This window comes from Trichosurus vulpecula, chromosome 1, assembly GCF_011100635.1.
Source record: "Trichosurus vulpecula isolate mTriVul1 chromosome 1, mTriVul1.pri, whole genome shotgun sequence".
Taxonomy (NCBI): Eukaryota; Metazoa; Chordata; class Mammalia; order Diprotodontia; family Phalangeridae; genus Trichosurus; species Trichosurus vulpecula.
The window spans coordinates 538,541,594-538,564,098 of record NC_050573.1 but is presented as its reverse complement, the minus strand read 5'-3'; the positions used below and the strand labels follow the sequence as shown (position 1 = coordinate 538,564,098).

The following is a 22,505-nucleotide window of genomic DNA, read 5'->3' as shown; positions in this document are numbered from 1 at the left end:
ATCTATTTCCACTTGGAATCATTTACAAACCGGATTCATCTGTGGATTTTCCATTATCTAATTAGGCTTACTCCTATGAGAGAGGCTGATATCCCAGTAAAGAGAATGACTTTGGCTTGGTTTGTGAAGTGAAAATAAGATAGAAGAGAGGCATCTATGGCAGGATAAAATGAATGAAACAGAGACATCACCGGCATGTAGAACTGTGAGGCTGCAGTAAGCGTTTCTTAGCTGACAAAAACTGTCAGCATGCTATTGTATATTGCCTTTTCAAAAGGGACTACTCAGCAGAAAAAAAGAGGCATAAAAGAGACACGGCATCATCAAACTCAAGCGAGAGAAGCACCTTCCTCCAAGATGATTTCTTAGCTATACAGCGATGTGCCTTCTGCCAGCTTCATCTTCATAGCTGTACGGGGAGCCTGGGGTTATGGACTCTCCCGTGTGGGAGCTGGGACAGATAACGATGTTTACTGTAAGCACAGGATTGCTACGTGTCCAGACAGTAAAGTGGGAAGATCTCCTGCTGACAAAACATTGTATGTACTTCTGGGGAGGAGGCAGAAAGAAAAGCCAACAAATAGCCAGAGGTGACCTTGCTGGCTCAGGCACGAGCACAGATCAAATCTGATGCACACTGATGTTGCAAGGGCATAGGACTATTTCTAAGAATGGGGTGCCATCTGCTGGATCAGCAATAAATTACAGGCACCATGTTCTACAGGGTGCTCCTAAAGTCTGGACACATAGGCAAAAATGAATATTTTCAAGAAATGAAATGAATGAAATTTTTGACCACATTTTATTTAATTGGAATATTAACAAATAACATCTTCAATATGATTTCCATCATTTGCGATGCAAAGGTTGATGCACTTTTCGAGATTCACGTGAACTCAATGCGATAACTCCACATAGCGGTCAATTTTCCTATGTGTCCAGACCTAAGGGATACCCTGTAGATTGACCATAAAAGTAACCAGCCCCTGAGCCATTTCAAAGCTCCAACAATAGTTAATTTAGTATTCTCGGGGTCTAGTTAATTTTATGGTCAGTCTGTAACAATGTACTGGTTTTTAAATAGCACCTCCAACACTGAATATTTCCGTCTTGTGTCACCTTTGCCAATTTGTTGAATGTGATCTCAGGGTTGTTTTGATTTTCATTTCTCTTATCACTAACAATTTGAATCAAAATTTCATATGGTGACAATAGTTTGACAATAATTCTCTTTCGAAAGCAACTTTCTCATATACTGTGATCACTTGTCCACTGGAGAATGCCAATCTGGATTTTCACTGTTGTAGTTTGCTTAATATAGCCTAAACCTTCACTTCTAGAGCTATCTGCAAATAACTGGCCCAGGTTTTAGGTACTCCCTTTAGAGACCTACCCAAATTGGTTTTTACCAGTAAGAAACAGTCCTTCACTTTTTTCTTGTTGGAGTTTAACAGGTAAATTTGTGCTTCTGCACAATTTAAAGTCAGTCTAACAGTGCTTCTACAGATCCATTGGACAGACTATTAAGAAGACTTCTATAGCCATCTAGAAAGTACAGTTACAGCTTTGTTCCACTCCTTTCTCACCCCCACCTTCCATGGGAAAAATAAAAAAGTATGCGACCCTCATAGGCTGTGAACTCTCTAAGTGGATTCTGGGCTAATGATGCCCTGATGATAGGAACTCTGACGTCATTGTTTGTAGGTTTAAAAAGCTTTAAGTGTCATTTGTCAGATACTTGTAAGCAGCTCACAGTTTGAAATTGGCCAGTTGGTGGAAACAGAGGGAATTAGCCATTTCCATTCAAAGGTGAGTTTGGTTCTTCTGATGAAAGCTCTGAGCCCTGTGTGTGGCAAAGTGATATAAGGTACTTGACTTGGAGTTAGAAGACCTAGGTTCTAATCTCAGCTCTGACACTTCGTAGTTTATACTAATTACACTAGTAGGGATACTTAGTTTCTCTGAGCCTCAGTTTTCACCTCATATTGTTGGTGTGAAGATAAAACAATGCTATACATATATATATATATATATATATATATATATATATATATAAGCTCTTATTATCTCTGGGATTACTTGAACAGCTAGGAAACATGGCAAATACAGTCAAAGTGCAGTTTAATTTCAGTTTAAAGTATGTCCCTCATCACAGTGGGACATTTGGAGACAGTCTGTCATCTGGGGAAACCAGTATTCCCACATGCATATACAACTCCCATTTACTTACACACCCTACAACTACTTCTAAGGCCCTACAGAGAAGCACTTTGGTATGATAGAAACAGCATCTAGGTGGCATATTGAGGCAGTTTAGTATAATGGATAAAGTCCTAGACTCTAAGTCAGTAAGATCTGTTTTCAAGTCCTACTTCAGACACTGATTTTATGACCCTACGTAAGCAACTTTATGGGTGTCTGTTTCCTCATCTTTAAAACGGGAGGTGAAATGAGATGGCTTCTGAGGCCCCTTCCAGACCTAGATTGAGGATCCTTTGTTTGATCTGGGGCAAGTTGCTTAACCTTTCTGGGCCTATTTCTTCCTCTTTAAAAGGAGGGTGTTGGATTATATGGCTTCGTAAGCTAGGTGGACAGTGGAAGTCAAGAAGACTCATCTTGCTGCGTTTAAATCTAGCCTCAGGCATTTACTGTGTGACCCTGGACAAGTCACTTAACCCTATTTGCCTCAGTTTCCTTATCTGTAAAATGAGGTGGAAAAGGAAATGGCAAACCCAGTTCAGTATATTTTCCAAGACAACCCCAACAGGGGTCATGAAGAGTCAGACACTACTGAACAATTATAACATCGCACACAGTAAGCCACAAAAGAGATTTGTTATTTCATATGATTTCATCAGTGGTTACTTCTACAATTTATAATGGCCCTACATCAATGAGGCCTATAAAACTTCCAAGTATGTATTTGGGAGGTAGAGGGGGACTAGACTAAAATATAACTGAGAAATATTTTACAAAATAAATAAAAATATAATTTTAACCCCAGTCCCAAAGCCCTTTGGTATAGGACTATCTCCTTATTGGTGGATATCGATGCCTTGAATCCGTGGAGGGGGAGGAGGGAAGAGTTGGCAAGAGACAGAGAGCTTCAGGCTCTTGGGTCTTCTTCAAGAATTGAGTGTTCTTCAAGCATCAAATTGTTCTGGGTGCTTCTGGCTTCCAGCTTTGAGAGGGAAAATGGAGGCCAACCCCACTTCAGATTGCTTAGAGAAAAGACCCTAGAAAAGACTCAGTGAAGCTGGAAGTCTTCTCTACCTGCGGCTTGCTGCACTAGTGACTTCAGGGAGTTTCCTCTTTGGTGAGATCTGAAACTGTCTTGATTGAGCTGAGTCACCTCACTCCCAATGGGAGAGCTCCTTCATTCTGTATTGTCTGGGATATATATTCCTATGTATACTTTCTCTGGTTTCTGTTTTGCTATTTGAATAAATGGGTTCCTTCCCTATTCACTATGTGTATGCATTGTGGAACTGGTAGTTGGTGGGAAAAGGGGTCGAGCCTTGGATATGGAGCTTGGGTTCCTACTTCCCCCCAGTTGTGAACAGTGATCAGAAGTTTTATTGAACCTGAAAACTTCATCTTCTAAACAAATAACATTTAAAGGGGCAGGCAGATTTAATTCTAGCCCTGTACTCCTTCTCTCTGAGGTGAACAGAGAGGTGGCCTCTGGCCCCTATCCCTACTTTCCCTCCTGGAAACAAAGTCTCTTTTGGACAAAGATGGGGAAAGAAACTAGAGATGTCTATTCTGCCTCCCTTTGACCTACTCAAAGACATTCCTATGCCAGATGTGGGGGAGAGCCTTTGCTTCATGTGGAGGCCTCCTTATACAATAAAACATATAATCTTAATATGTGGTTTTCTAAGTCAACATGTGCCTGCAGGGATCCTTATGTATAATTTAGTGATACCCATTTCTATTTGAGTTTGACACCACTGCCCTATACCATAGTGGATTCTTTAACAAGTTACTGTTCAAAAAAAAATCATTGCTGGGTAATGGTCAGTTGTCTCATGGCAAGACTTAGCTAGGCTTATGTGCAGGTAACAGTCTCTCACTGGCCTGAATTTACCATAGTGAAACCTATCAGAACATGTGTTCTCCTGACATGGCAACATTCAAGAACCTGGGATCTTCTCCACTCCACAGTGCAATTCTGGGGTTGCTGTTCATCCTTCATTTTACAAGAGGACCAATGACGTCACAGGGGTGATGTCTTCACTTGTTAAATTGGATTTAAGTGAAGCAGAGTTGCACAAAGTCATCAGCCTCACTCGCTCTTCCAGAGTCATCAAAGTCCAGTAGCAAAACAAAAGTCAAGATGACTGGCAATGGCCCAGGATGCAGTGGATGACTTTGGTGCCTTCAATGTCTGACCAAGCTCTAAGTGCTCCACAGTCATCTTCGTGGCCGTTGGAACAAATTGTTCTCCTCTGCCCATTCCACTAAGGAAAGTCTTCACATACTTGCAGTAGACACTCCCCTAGGTCACAGATGGGTTTGAGGCTGGTCAGTTACCCTCAACCTGGTTTAGCCCGTCTGCCAAGACTATTTTACTGAGGTGTGGCTGCTGTGCATGCTATAGCTTCTTGGAGCCACAGGTAAGAGCTGGATGCCAAGGAGACACCAAAGGTGGATGAGCAGGCCTGAAAGGGGCTCAGCAAGCCCTCACACCAAAGATGCTAGTCATCCCTGAACACCCCATATACCCCATGATAATGGAGGAAAAGGCTATATAAATACCAGCTATTATTAAATGGACAGCAAAGTGAAACCACATGGTACAAGGGAAGTTTCACCCAGTTGGGTTTCTTGAGCTCTTCAATTATCTTAGTCCCTTAGGGAAATTCCTTGGAAATGGGGGAAGTTTAACTCAAACATTTACTAAATGCCTATGATGTGCAGGACACTACATTGTATGCTGAGGATACAATGAAAAATGACATCCCTATCCTCAAAAGGAGCCCAACAGGAGGCTATAAGTTTAGTCCTGAATAAGTAGATGAAAGATAAAATGTAATAGGGACAAAGGAGAGATCTAGATAATTGTTTTTAAGAAAATTTGAAGATGTCACCTGAAAATGAGGGGAGCAGAGAACTTTTGAGAGGAGGTGGGTACACAAGCTAGGTCTAGAAAGATCATAGATCACAGAAAGGTTTCCGTAGGACCATCATCGAACTAGAACTGGAAGGGGCCTCACAAGCCGTCTAGTCCATCCCCCTCATCTCACAAATGATGAATCTGAGGCCCAAGAGGTTAAAGAGACTTGCCTGAAGTCATACAGGTAGTAAACATGACAGGTAGCTTTTCAACGCAGGTTCTCTGACTCCAGAGACTACTGTATACTTTCCATTGGACAAAGCTATTTTCCAACAGCTAAGAAACATTATTTAGAGATATGAGGGACAGCTTGCACAAACAAATGCATAGGGGATGAGAAGGCACAAGGTGAGCCCAAGTAATAGCTAGTAGTCCAATTTGCCTGGAACGTGGAACACCTGAAGGGGTCTACTGTGAAAGAAGGTTGGACAGGTAGGTTGGCACCAGAAAGTCTTAAGTGAAAGGCAAACGAGTTTTTATATTATCCTTTCCAGAAACGAGTCATAGGAGTATTTTGAGCAGGGGAATGATATAATGTGTTCACTGGAGAGTTTTTTGGGGTTTTGTGACAGCTACATGAAGACAGGATTAGAGATGAAAGAACCTGGATGTAAGAAGACACAACAGGAGGCTTCTTCAATAGTCTAGGAAAAAGGAGATTTAAATCTGAACTAGAGTGGTGCCTCTTCAATCAACTTTTTTTTTGAGGATGTTCCCTATCTACTCTCAATACTAGTCAGGGTGGGGACATTACTTCAGAATGAGAGTTTTGCTTCTGCTAGCTAGGAACCATAGGCCACTCTTGGGCTTTGTGGCAAAAATGTAGACCTTGGAGAAGGGTTGAATGAAAGTTGGTTGAATGAAGAGTGCCAAACTTTGAACCAAAAGACATGAGTTCAAATCCCAGCTCTGCCACTTACAACCCCTAAGACTTTGGGTAAGTCACAATCTATCTGGATCTTTACTTTCCCACTTGTAAAATGAGGGAGTTGGACTGGATGACCTCTAAGGTCGGTTCTTGTTTCATATCTATGATCCTTGAGCCAGTGGAATTAAGATACAAGCTGGACATCACAGAAATCCTTTTACTATTCTCATTACTTCAAGAATTAGATGCCATATTTCCTAAAGCTCAGGGAAAAGTCAATCCTCCCCTTTCCCTCTTCCCACCCAAAGAGCATTTTTCAGTGAGGCAGACATTGAATAGCTAGCCAAGTCACTTACCCTGTCCTTGGCTCAGTTTCCCTTCTGTAAACTAGGGATTAACAGTAGCACTTTCCACTAGGGTTGTTGTGAGGATAACATGAGATAATATTTGTAAAGCACATTACACCTTAAAGTTCTATAAAACTGCTAGCTATTATAACTGTGGAACCATAGGCAAAGCATCTATCCTCTCAGTTCCCCAGGCAATGCTAAGACTGAGTTGCTGATCTGTGTAGGTGAAGGGAATTTTACCACTAGGAGTCTCCCATACCCAGGAATTTATAAGTTAAGATTTTTTTATAAGCAGTAACAAAATAACCTACTTTAAATGCCTACAAATCATGACCAGTCAACATCCTTTTCAATTATCAAAGGTATTAGAAACAGCTATTAAACACTAACTGTATCTATACCAGTCAAGTGAGTTGAACAGCTAAGACAAGGTTTGATAGAAGTAGGGATAGGGACTACAACTCTGATTTCATGTGTATGGAGAACTCCAAGATGAAGAAACTGTCCATTGATGCAAGTTAGCACATTTTCTGAAATGTATAATCTTAGACAACTTCCCACACGTCTGCACAGGCCTTTTAAGGAAGTGAGGGTCCACTGGTATGGAGCATCAACCTTTTTTTTAATGAATTGTTTGGTTTGGATGATTTTTTTCCATCTTCATCCTTTTTTTAAAAAAAAATTCTTTGTTATAAGAGATGACTCTTTGGTAGGGGAGAAGAAAGAGACATAGGGGAAAACCTAGGTAATTAAAACTACATCAATAAAAATCTATATTTTAAAAAAATTTTCTAGTCTTAAGAGAGTTGCCTAGAATAATTCTCAGGATCACATAGCTAGTGTGTCAGAGATGAGACTTGCTTATCTTTTTTAGAGAGAAAAAGAAAAGATTTTAGAAGAGATTAATTATAGTGATTAAATCTACGGGATAAATTACCCACTAACAATAACAATAATCATGAAAATAATAGATAGCATTTTTATAGTACTTTAAGGTTCGCAAAGTGCTTTATAAGGAAGTAAGCATTTATTATCTAATATGTGCCAGACAATGTGCTAAGGGCTTACAAATATTATCTCAGTTGATCCTCACAACCCTGGGAGGTAAGTGCTATCATTATCCCCATTTTACAGATTTAGGAAACTGAGGGAGACAATGGTCAAGTGACTTGCCCAGAGTCACACAGCAAGTACATGTCTGAGGCTAGGTTTAAACTCAGGTCTTCCTAACTCCAGGTTCCAGTGCTCTGTCCACTAATATCTTTTGCCAAACTGAGTATGGTTCTGCTCAGACAGCAAAACTAGATTCACGACCTTTGAGTGAAACTGAATGAATGTAGAAGCAAGGTGCAGGATTAAAAAAAGAGAGAGAGAAATGTTTTATACACCTGGCTATACTCAGTGTATGAGCTTTATTTTGGCAGTAGTACCAGTATTTCTTGATAATGAACCACATGACAGTATTAATACCACTTTGCCGATGTCTGGCAGGATGCAATTACAGCAGCAATATCTCCTGGTAATGTCTCCCAGTCCCTAGTCTCATTCCCCCAATATTTGGCTTGCTTGGCTGCTTCAGTGACTTATGTACTTCTACTATGATCAGCAGTGCCACTTAATTGCTTTCTCCTCTTGGCTCTGAATCAGTGAATGCACCACCCTGCTGTACATTCCTTTTCCAGGTCACTGACCTGCAAAGAAAAGAGAATAGGGTCTCCTGCCAACATGTTTCATTCCACTAGTCTCAGGACTCTATCTTAAAACCGTTTTCAGTTCCCTTTGTCTGGACTTTTCATGCCTTCTTCCACAGTTCTGAGTCACTGAGGCAAAGGGCAGAGGTGTAGATTCTTCTGTCACAGGGTGTGTTTCCATCTAGGCCTTGGCTATTGCAGTATTGAAAGGCATTTTGCTCAGAATGAAATTCAAGATGGCCAGAGTCACAGCTGGGAGAGCAGCACAAACAGCCCAGACTTTCCGCTGCCACGGACCTTTGACCTAGACCATGGCTTTCATCTTTTCTTGGAAACAGCACCCCCCACCTATGGGTGGGAGAATTTCACATAAAGAAGGTACCAAAACTCATTCGCTGCTCCTAATTCTTTCTGAACAATGCAGGTGGATATCTCTGGCATAGCAGGGAAATTTCTGGGAATAGGTTAGCTTAGAAGCAACATGATGCAAGGCAGGGACTGGGAACATTGAGAAGTCAGGTGGGTGCGGCCTTTTAATGCTGTGGCAAAGCCTGACTTCTTTCCATTTTAGTTCTAATACAAGCCAGGGTTAGAATAGCCACTATTATGCACTGTAAGGCAACTATTTGAGAAGCAGTTTGCAAGATGGATGGAGAGCTGCCCTTGAGGCAGGAAGACCCAGTTTCAAGTCTCACATATGATGTGATCCAGAGCAAGTCACTTAATTTCTCATTGGTCAAGGAAGCTCTCTAAGACAGAGAAGGTGCTGACCAGATCTGGTAAAAGGAGTTTTCTCTCCGGGGAATTTCCTGTACCAGTCCATACCTCTCCCTAAAGCAACTGCACATGAACTGCCAGATGGAGAACATATTAGAAGGTACATTTATTTTTAAATTAATCTTATTCCTCACATTTTTAAAACCAGTCAGTAATTGGTCAGTCATTGGTGGGTGAATTCCAAACAGTTTAGATAGGTAAACATGTGCACCTAGAGAGCCCCGGGACAAAAGGCCCAGCATACACTGCAGCCATGCCACACCCATCTGAGTGGATATCAAAGATTTGAGGCAATTAGACATGTTTTCAGTTCCCATGGCACAGGATGATAAGGGATAGTTCTATGTTACTGAACTCCATCGTTTTTAGATTTCAAATTGCTCCGCAAAAATAAACCATATACGCCAGCTGATGCTCTGCACTCTACCCAAGGCTTGAGGTCAGCAGACACTTAAAACTTAAATGGACCAGCTAGGTTTGTTGTTCACACCGAATAGCTTTTGGCTGGCTTATAGAAAGGATGCAGCAGTGCATGAGACTCTCTGATGGTCTTCTGATGATGTGAAAGTGGGCAGAGGAAGCAGTAAGAGCAGCACAGCCACATACAGCATTTGTCAGGCTCCAAACCAGTCGAGCTCTTGTCAGACATTGGGGAAAAGTCGAAATCAGCCACCTAAGTGGATAAAATCCCCAAAAAATCAGTATTATCCCCCAACTCTCCCAGACCACTCTCCTCCCTCTCCCCTTCTACTCTCACATCCAGCAAACTGCTGGTCAGGTTTTGCTGGATCGGATGTGTTCATTTGTGATTTGCCAGCCAGGAGACTAGCTGGGAGATAAAGAACAAATGGATGGATCTCTGACACTGGCTAGGGACAGAAAACACAACCAACTCCCAGTTATCCAGGGATGAATTATTTACCCAGGCCTCATTCACAGACTTATAGCATAAGTGTCAAAATTGGAAAGGACTTGAGAGGCCCCAGCCTTGATCAGGAGTACACTCTAAAACATTCTTGACAAGTTCTCATCTAGTCTCTGTTCAAATCCAACATTCATTAAACCTCTACTAGGGCCTGGGTATACTGAGGTAAACACAACAAACTCCCCATCTTTGGGGAGTTTACATTCTACTGAAATACCTCTAGTAATGAAGAACTCACTACCTCTGAAACTGTAAATCTTAACCTGAAATCCATGAACTTGTTTGTTTTTTAATATTCTGATAATTATTTTTCAATGTCATTGGTTTCCTTGGTAATCCTGTGTATTTTATGTTGTGCATCTATAAACTTGTGAGGAGGGGTCCACAGACTTCACCAGGCTGCCAAAGGGGTTCACAAAAATTTTAAGAACCCCAATCTAAAGGTAACTCACTCCATTTTTAATAACTCAAATTATTAGAAAATTTTTCCTTACAGAAAGTACAAACCCTCCTATAAGTAACTTACATTAAACCTCTAGGAAAAAGCAGAACAATTCTAATCCCTCTCCTAAATGGAATCTTTCAAATATTTTTAGACTGCTTTCCTTCCCTTTTCCCCCTGCCCTGTATCTTCTCCAGGTTAAACATTCCCATTCCATTTAACTGATCCTTATATAGAATGGCTTTAAGTCCCTTCATAATCATGGTTGCCTTCCTTTGGTTATGCTACAGTTGGTTATATATTGTTCTTCCTAACATGTGGAACCTATAAACAAACACCAGAAATAGTTTGGCCAAGACAGAGCAAAAAAACAAAACAAAAAAAAAAAAACAAAAACAAAAACAGTGGGACCTAAATCGCCTCTGGGCACTTTCCTTGGTTGCTTCTAGTCTTCCTTTTTTTTGTCCCTTAGCTTCTACATCAGACAAGAAAGGAAGAAGGAAACTAAAAGGAATCAGTTTGGTTGTTTTCTAATGGCTCTCACTGAATGCTGAGAATTGTCCAAAAATGAACACTTTGGTCTATAGATTTCACTTATTGAATTTACTCCCCCTCATCTTCCAGGAGAAATGAATAGTACTTGCTCCCTCCCTCCAAAAAGGTAGAATCCCTCTTTTGACTAAAATTCTGAAATGGGAAGTTTTTTTTAATGTGTTCCATGATTACATTTGGTATAGAGCAGTGCCGTCAAACTCAAACAGAAATGGGTGCCACTAAACTGTATATTAGGATCCCTGTGGGTGCACATTGACTTAGAAAACCAAACATACTTATATATTTCTTTTTTTATTAATATATCAATGCATTAAAATCAGAAAGGAACTCTAAATTAATCTAGCTCTAGCCATACTCAGGAGTATTGTGGGCCATGTGTTTGACACCTCTGGCATAGAGAACTCTGGAGAAGTTCCTATCAATGCAAATTAGTACCTGTTCTACAACTTCTGGTCTTAGAGCATTAGGAAGTTAAGTGACTTGCCCAAGTCAGTATGGGTCAGAGGCAGGACCTCATCTTTCTGTCTCTGAGACCAGGTCCCTCTCTATACCATGCCATATTTTCTTAAAATGGGAGTTAGAACTCTAAAAAAAAAAGGGTCTTATACAGATGTTTCTAGGGACGGATCATATATGGAGCACAATCAACAGTTGCTTCCTCCCTGTCTTCTCTTTCCCTACTTCAGCAGGTATTGAAGTACCACCTCCAGACTTGCAGACTCATGCTAGTCATGTCTGGGGGTTTCTTTCTAGGTATAGCAGGAAGTACAAAAAAAGTGACTGGGATGGATGAGTCAAAGACTTGACTTAGCATCAAGGCCTTTTTTGCTGCTGCTGACTTGTATCTATTGCCAGATTCTTAGCCTGTGTTTCTGATGCCCATTGTCTAGATTGTTTGCCTGGCTTCTGAACCTATTGCCTCTCATATATCCACCTAATCTCTTCAACTCTGTCCAGTGATCTGGACTCCAAACCTAGTGTTTGACTTGACTCCTGGTACTGGCGAATGCCCTAACTTTGGCTAGCCAATATGGTTTTAAAGAGCCATGACCTTGCTTTGACCTTCAGTGCTTGAATATACTTCAGATTGACCAACTGGCTTCAAATCTCCAGGCCCCTCTTCAGTCACCAGCTCCTTGGTCCTTCCCCAGAACTAACTTACTCCTGTGAATATACCCTACTCTGTGTTCTCTTCTTGTGATCCTTACCTTTGTATTTACAATCTGCTGCCACCTATAAAATTGGCATGGACAGACCATGGCAAGTGCTTGGAAACTTCACTAAGTTAAAAGTACAAAGTTTGTCTCAAATCATCCCAAATCCCCAAGCAGCCACAGACAACTACTTTATCAAGATCATGACTACAAATGGAAAAACTCACCACCGCCACCCCTTTTTTTTTTTACATTGGCTACTGCCCTGCTACCTGTCTCCCCTCTGCCACCCCCACCAAGAAAACCCTGTGAATGGGGCTATGAGGATCAGCCAATACCTCTACTAGGTCCTTGTGCTGGGTACTGTTCCGGTAGGTCACATATATGATGAAACTCAACATTCCCAAGATGAGTAAGACACAGGGCAAAGCAAAGAAAGCTGGGTGGATGCCTGCAAAAGATAATAGAAGCAATGTGTTGAGGTTCAGGCATTGCCTTCCAAACATAGCTCAAGGGTGAGGAAGAAACAGGAAACTGACTTTCTAGCTTGTTTATATGCTAGACTCAGATTAGCATTTTTATTTTCATGTACAGGCATCACCTCATTTCATGTAACGCCAATAAATGAAACTTTAGATTTAATAAAAGATTACCTGGGGGGGAAAGATGATTATTCATTTCAATATAAGATTCACAAGCTCATCTATTAAAAAGATATGACTCCACCCCCACTTTATGCAACACCAATAAATGAAAATCCAGTTTTAATAAAATATTATGGAGGGATGATTATTCACTTCAATAAAGAATTCACAGTGGAATTCATAAGCTCATCTATTAAAGAGATTTGATTTGTAATAATTCTTCACACCAGGAACTTGAACCAAACCAAGAACAGGAATTAGCTAAACCAAACAAAATATACCCGCACACCCCCACATGTATTTTTCATAAAATGCCTAAATCAAATCTGTGTTTATTTTTATTTTATTTTGAGAGTGGGTCTTCTATTTCACCCAGGCTGGAAGTACAGTGGCCACTCACAGGCCTGATCTAACTGCTAATTAGCCCTGAATCTTTAACTTCCATTTTTTTCCTATCTGGGACAGTTTGCCCCTTCTTAAACAGCCTGGTGGCCCCCTGCTCTGGTGGGCTCACCACACTGGTGTTAGATTAAGTGCTGACACATGATCTGCTTAGCCTCCTACAATTTAGAATTCCTAAACTCAAGCAATCCAACAGCCTCAGCCTCCACGTAGTAGAGATTACAGGCATGTGCCACTATGTCTAGGTTGTTTTTGTTTTTTTAAGAAGAATATTGTAATATAGTTTGAATTAAAACAGAATCTATGTTTCCTACAACCACTGACCCAGAACAAAATCAGAGTATCAACACATTCTATGGAGCAAACTTAAACCAAACCAATATTTTGTTTGGCTCAAATTTGCATCCATTTTTTTTTTCAGGGATATAACTATTGTACTATCCAGTAAGGCTGGTATAATTACGCAAAGTAGATTCAGGAGTTTAAAGAACACATCTCGGTTTGCTTAGGTTTCTTCTCCTTTGGGTACACCTTAGTATACAGCACAAGAAAGAAAATCCAGCCGTCTGTGGTGGGAGCTTTATAACCCACGTTCTACATTAATCCAGGGAGTTATTCAGAACAGTTTAAGAGGCCCAAAGGAGATATCACTCAGAGACCAGGGAATGAATGATCTGGACTAGGTTTCTAAACTAAGTTCACCAGATGAAAGTCTAACCTGATATAAGATGCTAGTATATCATATAAAAAAATGGCAATAAAAGGTAATTTGTTAAGGAAAGTATATGATTTTAAGTGGGTAGCTAGATAGCTCAATGGATAGAGTGCTGGGCCCAGAGTCAGGGAGACTCATCTTTATGAGTTCAAATCTGCTCCAGAATTTGTCCTAATGGATTATTTAAAGTTGTTCAGAGGGTATGGGGGAGAGCTCAGGAGAGTCCCTGCCTTTTCTCCACTGTCTTGGCTCTACTCTCCCAGTTCAACTCTGGTGTCAAACACTCAGTACCTGTGTGACTGGGCAAATCACTGTTTGCTCAGTTTCTCAAATGAGCTGAAGGAGATGACAAACCACTCCAGTATCTCTGTCAAGAAAACCCCAAATGGGGTCACAGAGAGTGGGACATGACTAAAATATTACTTAACAACAACAAATTATTTAAGGGTGTGCTAGAGCCAGCTCATACCAAAGAGCTGATTGTTAAATTTTCAATGGGAGCACCTAGACCTCAGAAATCAGCAAGTGTTACAAATCAAGACTTGATTTCTTGTTTTGTTGATTGTCTAGACTAAAGAAAGTGCGGGAGAAAATATTAACAATGTAGATTAAATGTAAAAGTGTGTCTAGCGTTTTTTTAACCAGCATCCCCCTAGACATAGTTGACCTTGACTGGCCATGCCCAGCGTATAAAAAAAACACTGGTTTATGACCCCAGCCTCACAGACAATAGATGGTCTCAATCCGGGAAGGTACTTTGCAGGGAGAGGAGGGAGGAGACCACCTGATTTATGGTAGGTACTGATGCACAGGTAAGCAATGAGGCCCAATTACAGCACTAAAGGATATTTAGGGTTGGATAGTGTGTTGTAAATCACTTAGTCATGGCTTCCCAAATTTGGTCGTGGAACATTTTGGGTGTGGATAATATAATTAATATTAATAAGTATCAAGCCAACAGTAAACTAATAATTAAACTTAAAAGCTTAAAACTGCACTGAGACTTTTGGGATATCCTGTATAGTGTCTTAAGGTTTACAAAGTATATTACGTGTGCTTAAATCACTTAATCCTCGTACCAACCCTGTGAAATAAGTGTTATTATCATACATTTTATAGATGAAGAGTTAGGCCTAGAAGGAGGAACCCATAAAAGCTAGTCTGAGGGATGGGGAAGGGCAAAAGGCACAAAATACCCTCCAGTAAAAGGGAATCAGGTACATTTTGTAGCCAAATAGAGGAAATTGAATCTACTTTCAGGCCACAAAGTTGACAAAAAGAGCAACTGAAGTGTAATGGGAAAAGCATTGGCCTTAAAGTCAGAAGAGCTGAGTCTAAACCTTGGCTGAATCTGAACCTCTGTGTGACCCTGGGCAAGTCACTTCCGTCTAGGGACTTTAGACTCCTCCTGGGTAAAATGGCAATGGTTAGGGTTGGAAATGGGAGTCTAAGTGGGAATGGGGTAGATGAGATAATGTATAAGTTCTCTTAGAGCAAGTGATTCTGTTACCTTTGATTTCTGTGCCTTTGATTTTGTTGGGGCTGTTGAGTCATTTTTCAGTTGTATCCAACTCTTTGTGGCCCCATTTGGGGTTTTCTTGGGAAGATACTGAAGTGGTTTGCCATTTCCTTCTCCAACTCATTTTACAGATGAGGAAACTGAGGCAAATCGGGTTAAGTGACTTGCCCAGGGTCACACAGCTCAGGCCAGATCTGAACTTAGGAAAATGAGTCTTCCTGATATCTAACTGTGCTGCCTAGTTGCTCTGATAAGTAGGTTGTATTACTATCCCCAATTTTATAGATAAGGAAATTGAGGCTGAGAGTTTAGTGACTTATCCAGAATTCCTCATTTAATAAATATCTGAGGCAAGATTGAACTCAAGTCTTCCTGACTCCAGGTCCAACACTATCCACTTCAATCTTGCTGCCTGGTGAGCTAAGAGCTCTACGAGGCAGTATTGAAATACAACTCTCCTTACTCCAAGCCCAGCACGAATTCCACTACACCACATGCTGTTGGATTTAACTTCTATTGTCAGTGTGTGTGATCTTCCACTTTGACCCTCCCTGGTGCATGATCCTTCCCTAAGCTTGGCCACACAACCAGACTGTTTGGCCCTCCCTTTCAAATGGAAGACCTCCCACATATTCTCTCCTCACAGGCTCTTTTCCCCATGTAGCAATCAGAGGCAAAAAACAAAACCAAACAAACAAAATAACACTGTCCATCCTTCCTTCACTATACACTGACAGGCCTCCCACTTCTTCTCTTTTACCCCTCTTCTTCCCTCCCTTCTTCAGAGTCATGGAAGAAAGTGCCTCCCCTCTTCTTCCTTTCAATGAATAATCTGCCCTAGCATTGATATACTTTCACAAAAGCCCTGCTTATATCTTCCAGAACTCTCAGGCTCCATGGAACAATTAGGGAAGCTGGGAGTTAGTCAAAGTTTGGTTTGGCAGAACAAGCACTGGATTGAGAATCACAGGAATTGATTCCAAGTCCCAGCTCTACAATTTACTAACTACACGACCTTTTGTCACGTAACGTCTCTGAACTTTGTTTTCCTTTCCTATAGAATGAGGGGGTTGGACTAAATAGCCCCTAAGCTTCCTTCTAGATCTAAAGCTGTTGTCCTTTGATTTTGTCCAATCCCTTTGCTTTACATACATGTAAATGAGATATAGAGAGATAAAGTGACTTGCCCAAATTGAGGTTTTTCTGCTATTGTTATTCAAAAGGTTAGCCTTATAGGAAGTAGGAGATCATCATAGATCATCTATAATAGAAAATGGACTCTGTCCCAAAATTATCTCCACTCCCTCTTATAGTAGATAAAAATTATTCTTAAGCATAATTATTGCATGTATATTATATGCATGATTATATGCATTTAATTATCAATTAATTTATTAATTAATGTATAACATAATTACAGCATCATAAAGATGGAGGCAGTATGGCCTAATGTAAAACCTCCTGGATTACCTATCATCTATCTCTCTGCCTATCTGTAACAATAACAAAACCTCATTGTTAGGTCCAGGCAGCTTGCCACTAAGTAGGTGCGTGACTTTGGACAAGTCACTTCTATACCCCTTAGTAAGTTTCTTATTTGTAAAATAAGATGATTGAAGTAGGTGATCTCTAAAAGCTAAAAATCTTGCACAAGTTTTTTCAAATTGCTCTGGGACTTGAATAGTTTTCGCACTCCAAGAGTTCCTCATTAAACTGCACCTGTACTCAGAGCATTAGCACCAAACAACTTTTATCCTCCAACAGTTTAGCTGGGACTATTTGATGCTTAGCTGAGGACAAGCTTCCACGGGGAGAAAACCCCTAAAAGTGTCAGGTACACACACAAGGGAAAAGAAGAGGAGGTGAGTGAGCACCAAAAACAAATTTCATGTGCTTTTCTTTTTTTGATGACAGTCCAATCACTTACTAGGGGCCAAGGCTTTAATCAGGTGATACTGATGCAGATGGTTGATGCCCTTCTGGACTCTGACACTGAGGCAGTACTGTCCTGGATCCTTGAAGATGTGGTTAATGTTGTAAGAGGTGCCATTTACCACCACCAGGTGGCACTCATTTCCTTCTAGTGGAACACAGTCTGGCTTGATGAGCCAGCATAAAGTCAGAGGAGAACTAAAAATAGACAAAATGAGAAAGAAAAAAAAAAGATATAAATGGCTTTTAAGAAATAACTTTAAAGAATTACATTGGGGAATGGCTGAACAAGTCGTGGTATATGATTGTGATGGAATACTACTGTGTTATAAGAAATGATGAGCTCAATGATCTTACGAAAACATGGAAAGACTTGCATGAAATAACGAAGAGCGAAATGAACAGAACCAAGAGAACATTGTATGCAGTAATAGCAGTATTATTTTAAGAACAACTTTGAGTGAATAAGTCATTTTGTCTATTATAAATACCAAAATTAACTATAAAGGCACATGAAGAAAGATGCTATATGCATCCAGAGAAAGAACTGATAAATAGAAATCTATAGAGAATAATTTTACATATATATACCTATTTGTTTCTAATGGTAGCCATCTCTATGGTAGAGGGATGGAAGGGAAGAAAAAAAAGATTTTCATGATAATTTTGTTGTATATTTGAAAAGAATAGCAGCTTGTGCACAGTAGATTTGCAGTTTTAGGTACAATCATCTTTTTATTGTACTATGTTATGGAAATGTTTGTTTTATTCCATAAATTAAAAATAAAATTTAAAAAAATAGACTCACAGCAACTCAGAATTGGAAGGGAACCTCACATCAGAGATCATCTAGTCTAATCCAGAGCTGAACAGGAATCCCCTCTACAAGATAGCTGCCAAATCATCATCAGAGAATACTAGAGCTAGAAAAAAATTTACACATTACCGAGTCCAAAGTTTGGGGGGTTTTTGGTTTGTTTTGGGATTGGGGAACGTTTTGCTTTGTTTTTTTGTCACAGATCTGCAAAAGCCAGCTTGAATTATTTCTGGGAAAAAAGGGATTGTTAAATTTTCAGTGTGAGCATTTACACCTTGAAAATTGGCAAATGCTACAAATCAGGCTTTGATTTATTGTTTTATTGGTTGTCTAGACTCAAGAAAGAGACAGAGAAAATGCTCATGCAGATTAAACTTAAAAGTGGGCAGTGGGTACAGTTTTTCTCTTAGGAGAAAACATTTTAAACAGAAAACTATCTAACAGTTATCAACACACCCCTGCAGGAAGTCTATCAAAACCTATAGATCCTTCTAACAGAATAAAGTTTTAAATGCACAAAATAAAATCCTTAGGATTATAAAGGAAACCAATTATATTGTCTTCTTTTATATAAAGGAATTATATTAGCTTCCTTTATGATTGGCTATAATTATATTTTATTTAATACAGTTATCAAAATATTTTTTAAAAAACAAGTCATAAGAAATCTTGACCTAGTCCAAGCCTGGTTAAACAAGAACTTCCTTGCAAATTGAGAGTCTTCAGGTTTGAAGAAAATCTAAGTGATTTTCAGGTGACCCACCAAATTTTCACTAGTTCATCTCTCAGCCAGCACCCACAGTTGCAGGTTACTAACTCCATAGTGCTAAAGTCTCAAGCAATGCTCTGTACAGGAATGGGACACAGTAAAAGAAGTTCTCCATGGTGCCTTCCATGTACCCTCCAGTCCATAACTTGCCTTGTCAAAGAACTTCACTGAGTCAACCTATTCCCCAAACAGAAATTCCTCCAAAACATCTTTTTTTGCAATGAGCGGTCAACCAGGTTGTATTTGACAACCTCCAGCTTACTACCCAATGAGCTATGCCGTTCCAAGGTCAGGACGTTTTTCCATATATCCAGATGAAATCTGTCTCTATAACTTCTATTTGGTTTTGCTCTCTGGGGACACATGAAAGAAGTAAAATCTCTTAAGAAGACACTACCTAGCCACAGGTGTGGTGGATAGAATGTGGGGCCTAGAGTTGGGAATGCTCATCTTCGTGAGCTCAAATATATTCTCAGGCAGTTACTAGCTGTGTGACCTTGGGCAAGTCATTTAACCGTGTTTGCCTCAGTTCTTTATCTACAAAATGAGCTACAGAAGGAAATGGCAAACTACTCCAGTGTCTTTACCAAGAAAACCCCAAATGGGGTCACGAAGAGTTGGGCATGACTGAAATAACCAAACAACAACAAAACAATGTCTTTCCTAAGTCATCTCTTCTCCAGGCTAAATATTCCTAGCTCCTTCAATTGATCCTTCAAATGGAATGGTTTTGATTTCCTCGTAATTCTGGTAACTTCCTTTGGATTTACTCCATATTTCATTATCCTAAAAAAATGGTACCCATAGCTAAATATAATACTCCAGGGCTTTGGGGAGAAACAATTTGTAAGTTATTTCTTAAGGGAGTCAAAATACATTCATCATTTCACATGTCTAGAGGTTGGTAGGAGAGATCAGAAGACTGAATCACAGACTAGTAATTGCAACAGGAAGCTGACATAATCCAAGAAATATAAGCAGTGTGCAACAGAGACCTTCACCAACATCCAGGTTCCTCTAAAAATTGGCCTCACTCTCCTACATAAGGGCTTGGAGCATTGCTCACAAAGGTCTCTATCAGTTAAAGGAAGCAGAAACCATAAGATCTTAAGGGGCCCAGAAAATCAACACATGTGTGTGATCCTGGGAAAGTCACTGAACGCTGTTTGCCTCAGTTCCTCTCATCTGTAAAATGAGCTGGAAAAATTTCCTTCTGGTGAGTGAGACCCACTTCTGGTTCAATTCTAGACCAATTCCTAGTCCTTAAGAAGAAATTATGTAGGATCACTGGATCATGAATTTAGATCTGAAAGGACCTTTAGTGGTCATCTAGTTCAGAGGTATCAAACTTGTGGTCTGAGGCCATGTGGAAAACTAGATGAAAATGTAATAGGGAAACATTTAACAAAATAAATAAAAGTAAGACACAATATAGACAATGTGTATCTGTAATTTCCTGAGTCAATATGCAGCCAACAGGGATCCATTTCTACTTGAGTTTGACACCATTGATCTAGTTCAACTCTTCCTTTTTTAGAAGAGGAAAATAAGACCTAAAGAGGGTGGGACTTGCACCATGGGGTATGACAGGTAGTAAGAAGAAGAACCAAGATTTGAACACAAGTCCTTTGATTCTGCATTCAGTGTTCTCTTTGTTGTACCGCACTGGAAGACAGATGAAGGAACTTAGCATTTGCTAGGCATCTATTAAGCTCCTGCTATACATTTGGTATCATACCAAATTTTAAGGTTTGTCACATGAAAATTGACTTGTGCTTTTTGGTCTTGGGGACATCACTAGAAACAATGGGTAGAAGTTACACAGAGGCAAATTTAGGCTTGACAGTCAGCGAAGACTTCCTAAAAACTAGAGTGGAATGAACTGTTCACTGGCAATAATGGGCTCTCTCCTAGTTGGTGCTAATAAATGTTTAACAACATGCTCTCCAAAAACAAACATACAAGTATGCACAACACACCTTTAAGTTTAATCTGCTTTATCAAAATTTTCTCCATCACTTTCCTGTTTTTAGACAATTAACAAAACAATAAATCAAGCTCTGATTTGCTTATTTGCCGATTTCCAAATGGAAAATGGCTCACTGAAAATTTAACAATTGACGCTCCTGGCTTGAGCCAGCTCCAGCATAGCCCTGCCTTCTTTAGAAGTCTTCAAGCTGATGCTGGATGACCACTTATTACATATGACATAGTGAGGTTTCCTTTTTATTCATAGTTGGGGGTGTCTGTTACTGTGATTATGTAGAATAGAAAAGAATTAGAAGACACATCCTTCTCTGTATGTGCTTACAGCCTAGATGAAGAAACAACACAGACACACACATAATAGATAAAAACCTAAACTAAGTACATGTTAAGACAGAATTATCTGGTATATGTAAGCAGCAAGCTAATATTAACAATAACTCCATTTTCTATGGTGCTTCATAGCATTTCTCAAAGAGCTACAATATACTTTTCTCACAACACTTCTGTGAGTTAGGGACTGCAAATATTATTCCTTATTTTACAGATGGGGAGATTGAGGTTCAGAGATGCTGGATGACTTGTCCAATGTCACTTAGCTAGTTAGAAAAAATCATCTTTGCACTATACCAGGAAAGGTATGATCAGAGTGGGGTACAGTTAATCATAAGAGGTTTTTGCTATAAGATAGATGATAGGTAGATAGAGAGAGACAGATCATTTATTAAGTGTTGACTATATGCCAGACAGTATAAAAGAAAACCCTGTCGGAGCTGAGAGATACAGGGACAAAATCAATCCCACTACTGCCACTGTAGCCGCCACCCCACCCCTTCACTACCACCAACCCCTTCCGCACCCCCATCTGTCTGTCCTCAACACTGCCACTCATTCCAGGCACAGAATATTCAGTCATGGATAAAAATGAGCTGGTGCAAAAGGCTAATTTGGCTGAGCAGGCTGAGAGATATGATGATGTAGCAGCCTGCATGAAGTCTGTAAATACGCAAGGAGCTGAATTATCCAATGAGGAGAGGTATTTTTTCTCTGTTGCTTATAATGATGTCATAGGGGCCTGGAGGTCATCCTGGAGGGTGGTTTCAAGTATTGTGTAAAAGATGGAAGGTGTTGAGAAAAGCCAATGATGAGAATACAGAGAGAAAATCAAGACCAAAGATATCAGCAATGATGTACTGTCTCTACTGGAAAAGTTCTTGATTCCTAATGTTTCACAAGCAAAAAGCAAAGTTTTCTATTTGAAAATAAAAGGACACTACTACCGTTATTTGGCTGAGGTTGCAGCTGGTGATGACGAGAAAGGAACAATGGATTAATCAAGAAGCATTTGAAACCAGAAATAAGGAGATGCAACCAAATGCATCCTGTAAGCCTGGGTCTGGCCTTGACTCTGCATTCTATTAGGAGATCCTGAACTCTCCAGAGAAAGCCTGCTCCCTTGCAAAGACAGCGTTTGATGAAGCCATTGCCAAACTTGACACATTAAGTGAAGAATCATACAAAGACAACACACTAGTAACACAATTACTGAGAGACAATTTGGCATTGTAGACATCAGATACCCAAGGAGATGAAGCTAAAGCAGGAGAAGGAGGTGAAATTAACCAGCCTTCCAACTTTTGTCTGTCTCATTCTAAAATTTACACAGCAGACCATTTGTCATCCATGCTGTCCCACAAATAGTTTTTGTTTACAATTTATGACAGATTTATGTTACTTCTATTTGGATTTCTATATTTCCCATGTGGTTTTTATGGTTAATATTAGAGGAGTAGAGACATGTAACATTTGGGGAATCATCTGTTTTCAGCTGAGGTGGCCA

At 40.0% G+C, this 22,505-nt stretch overlaps 1 protein-coding gene and 1 pseudogene across 1 annotated transcript in view; one reads left to right on the top strand and one right to left on the bottom strand.

The window, feature by feature from the left end:
• Positions 1-8,793: 8,793 nt before the first annotated feature.
• Positions 8,794-22,505, bottom strand: part of TMEM130 (transmembrane protein 130) — a 215,544-nt gene continuing 201,832 nt past the window's right edge. The window contains exons 3-5 of the mRNA XM_036748827.1: positions 17,089-17,291; positions 12,220-12,332; positions 8,794-9,478 (exon numbers count right to left, since the gene is read on the bottom strand). Of these exons, the coding sequence (XP_036604722.1) occupies positions 9,290-9,478; positions 12,220-12,332; positions 17,089-17,291 (505 nt within the window). The 3' untranslated portion in view covers positions 8,794-9,289. The remainder of the gene's footprint in view (positions 9,479-12,219; positions 12,333-17,088; positions 17,292-22,505) is intronic.
• Positions 21,580-22,366, top strand: LOC118859204 (annotated as a pseudogene).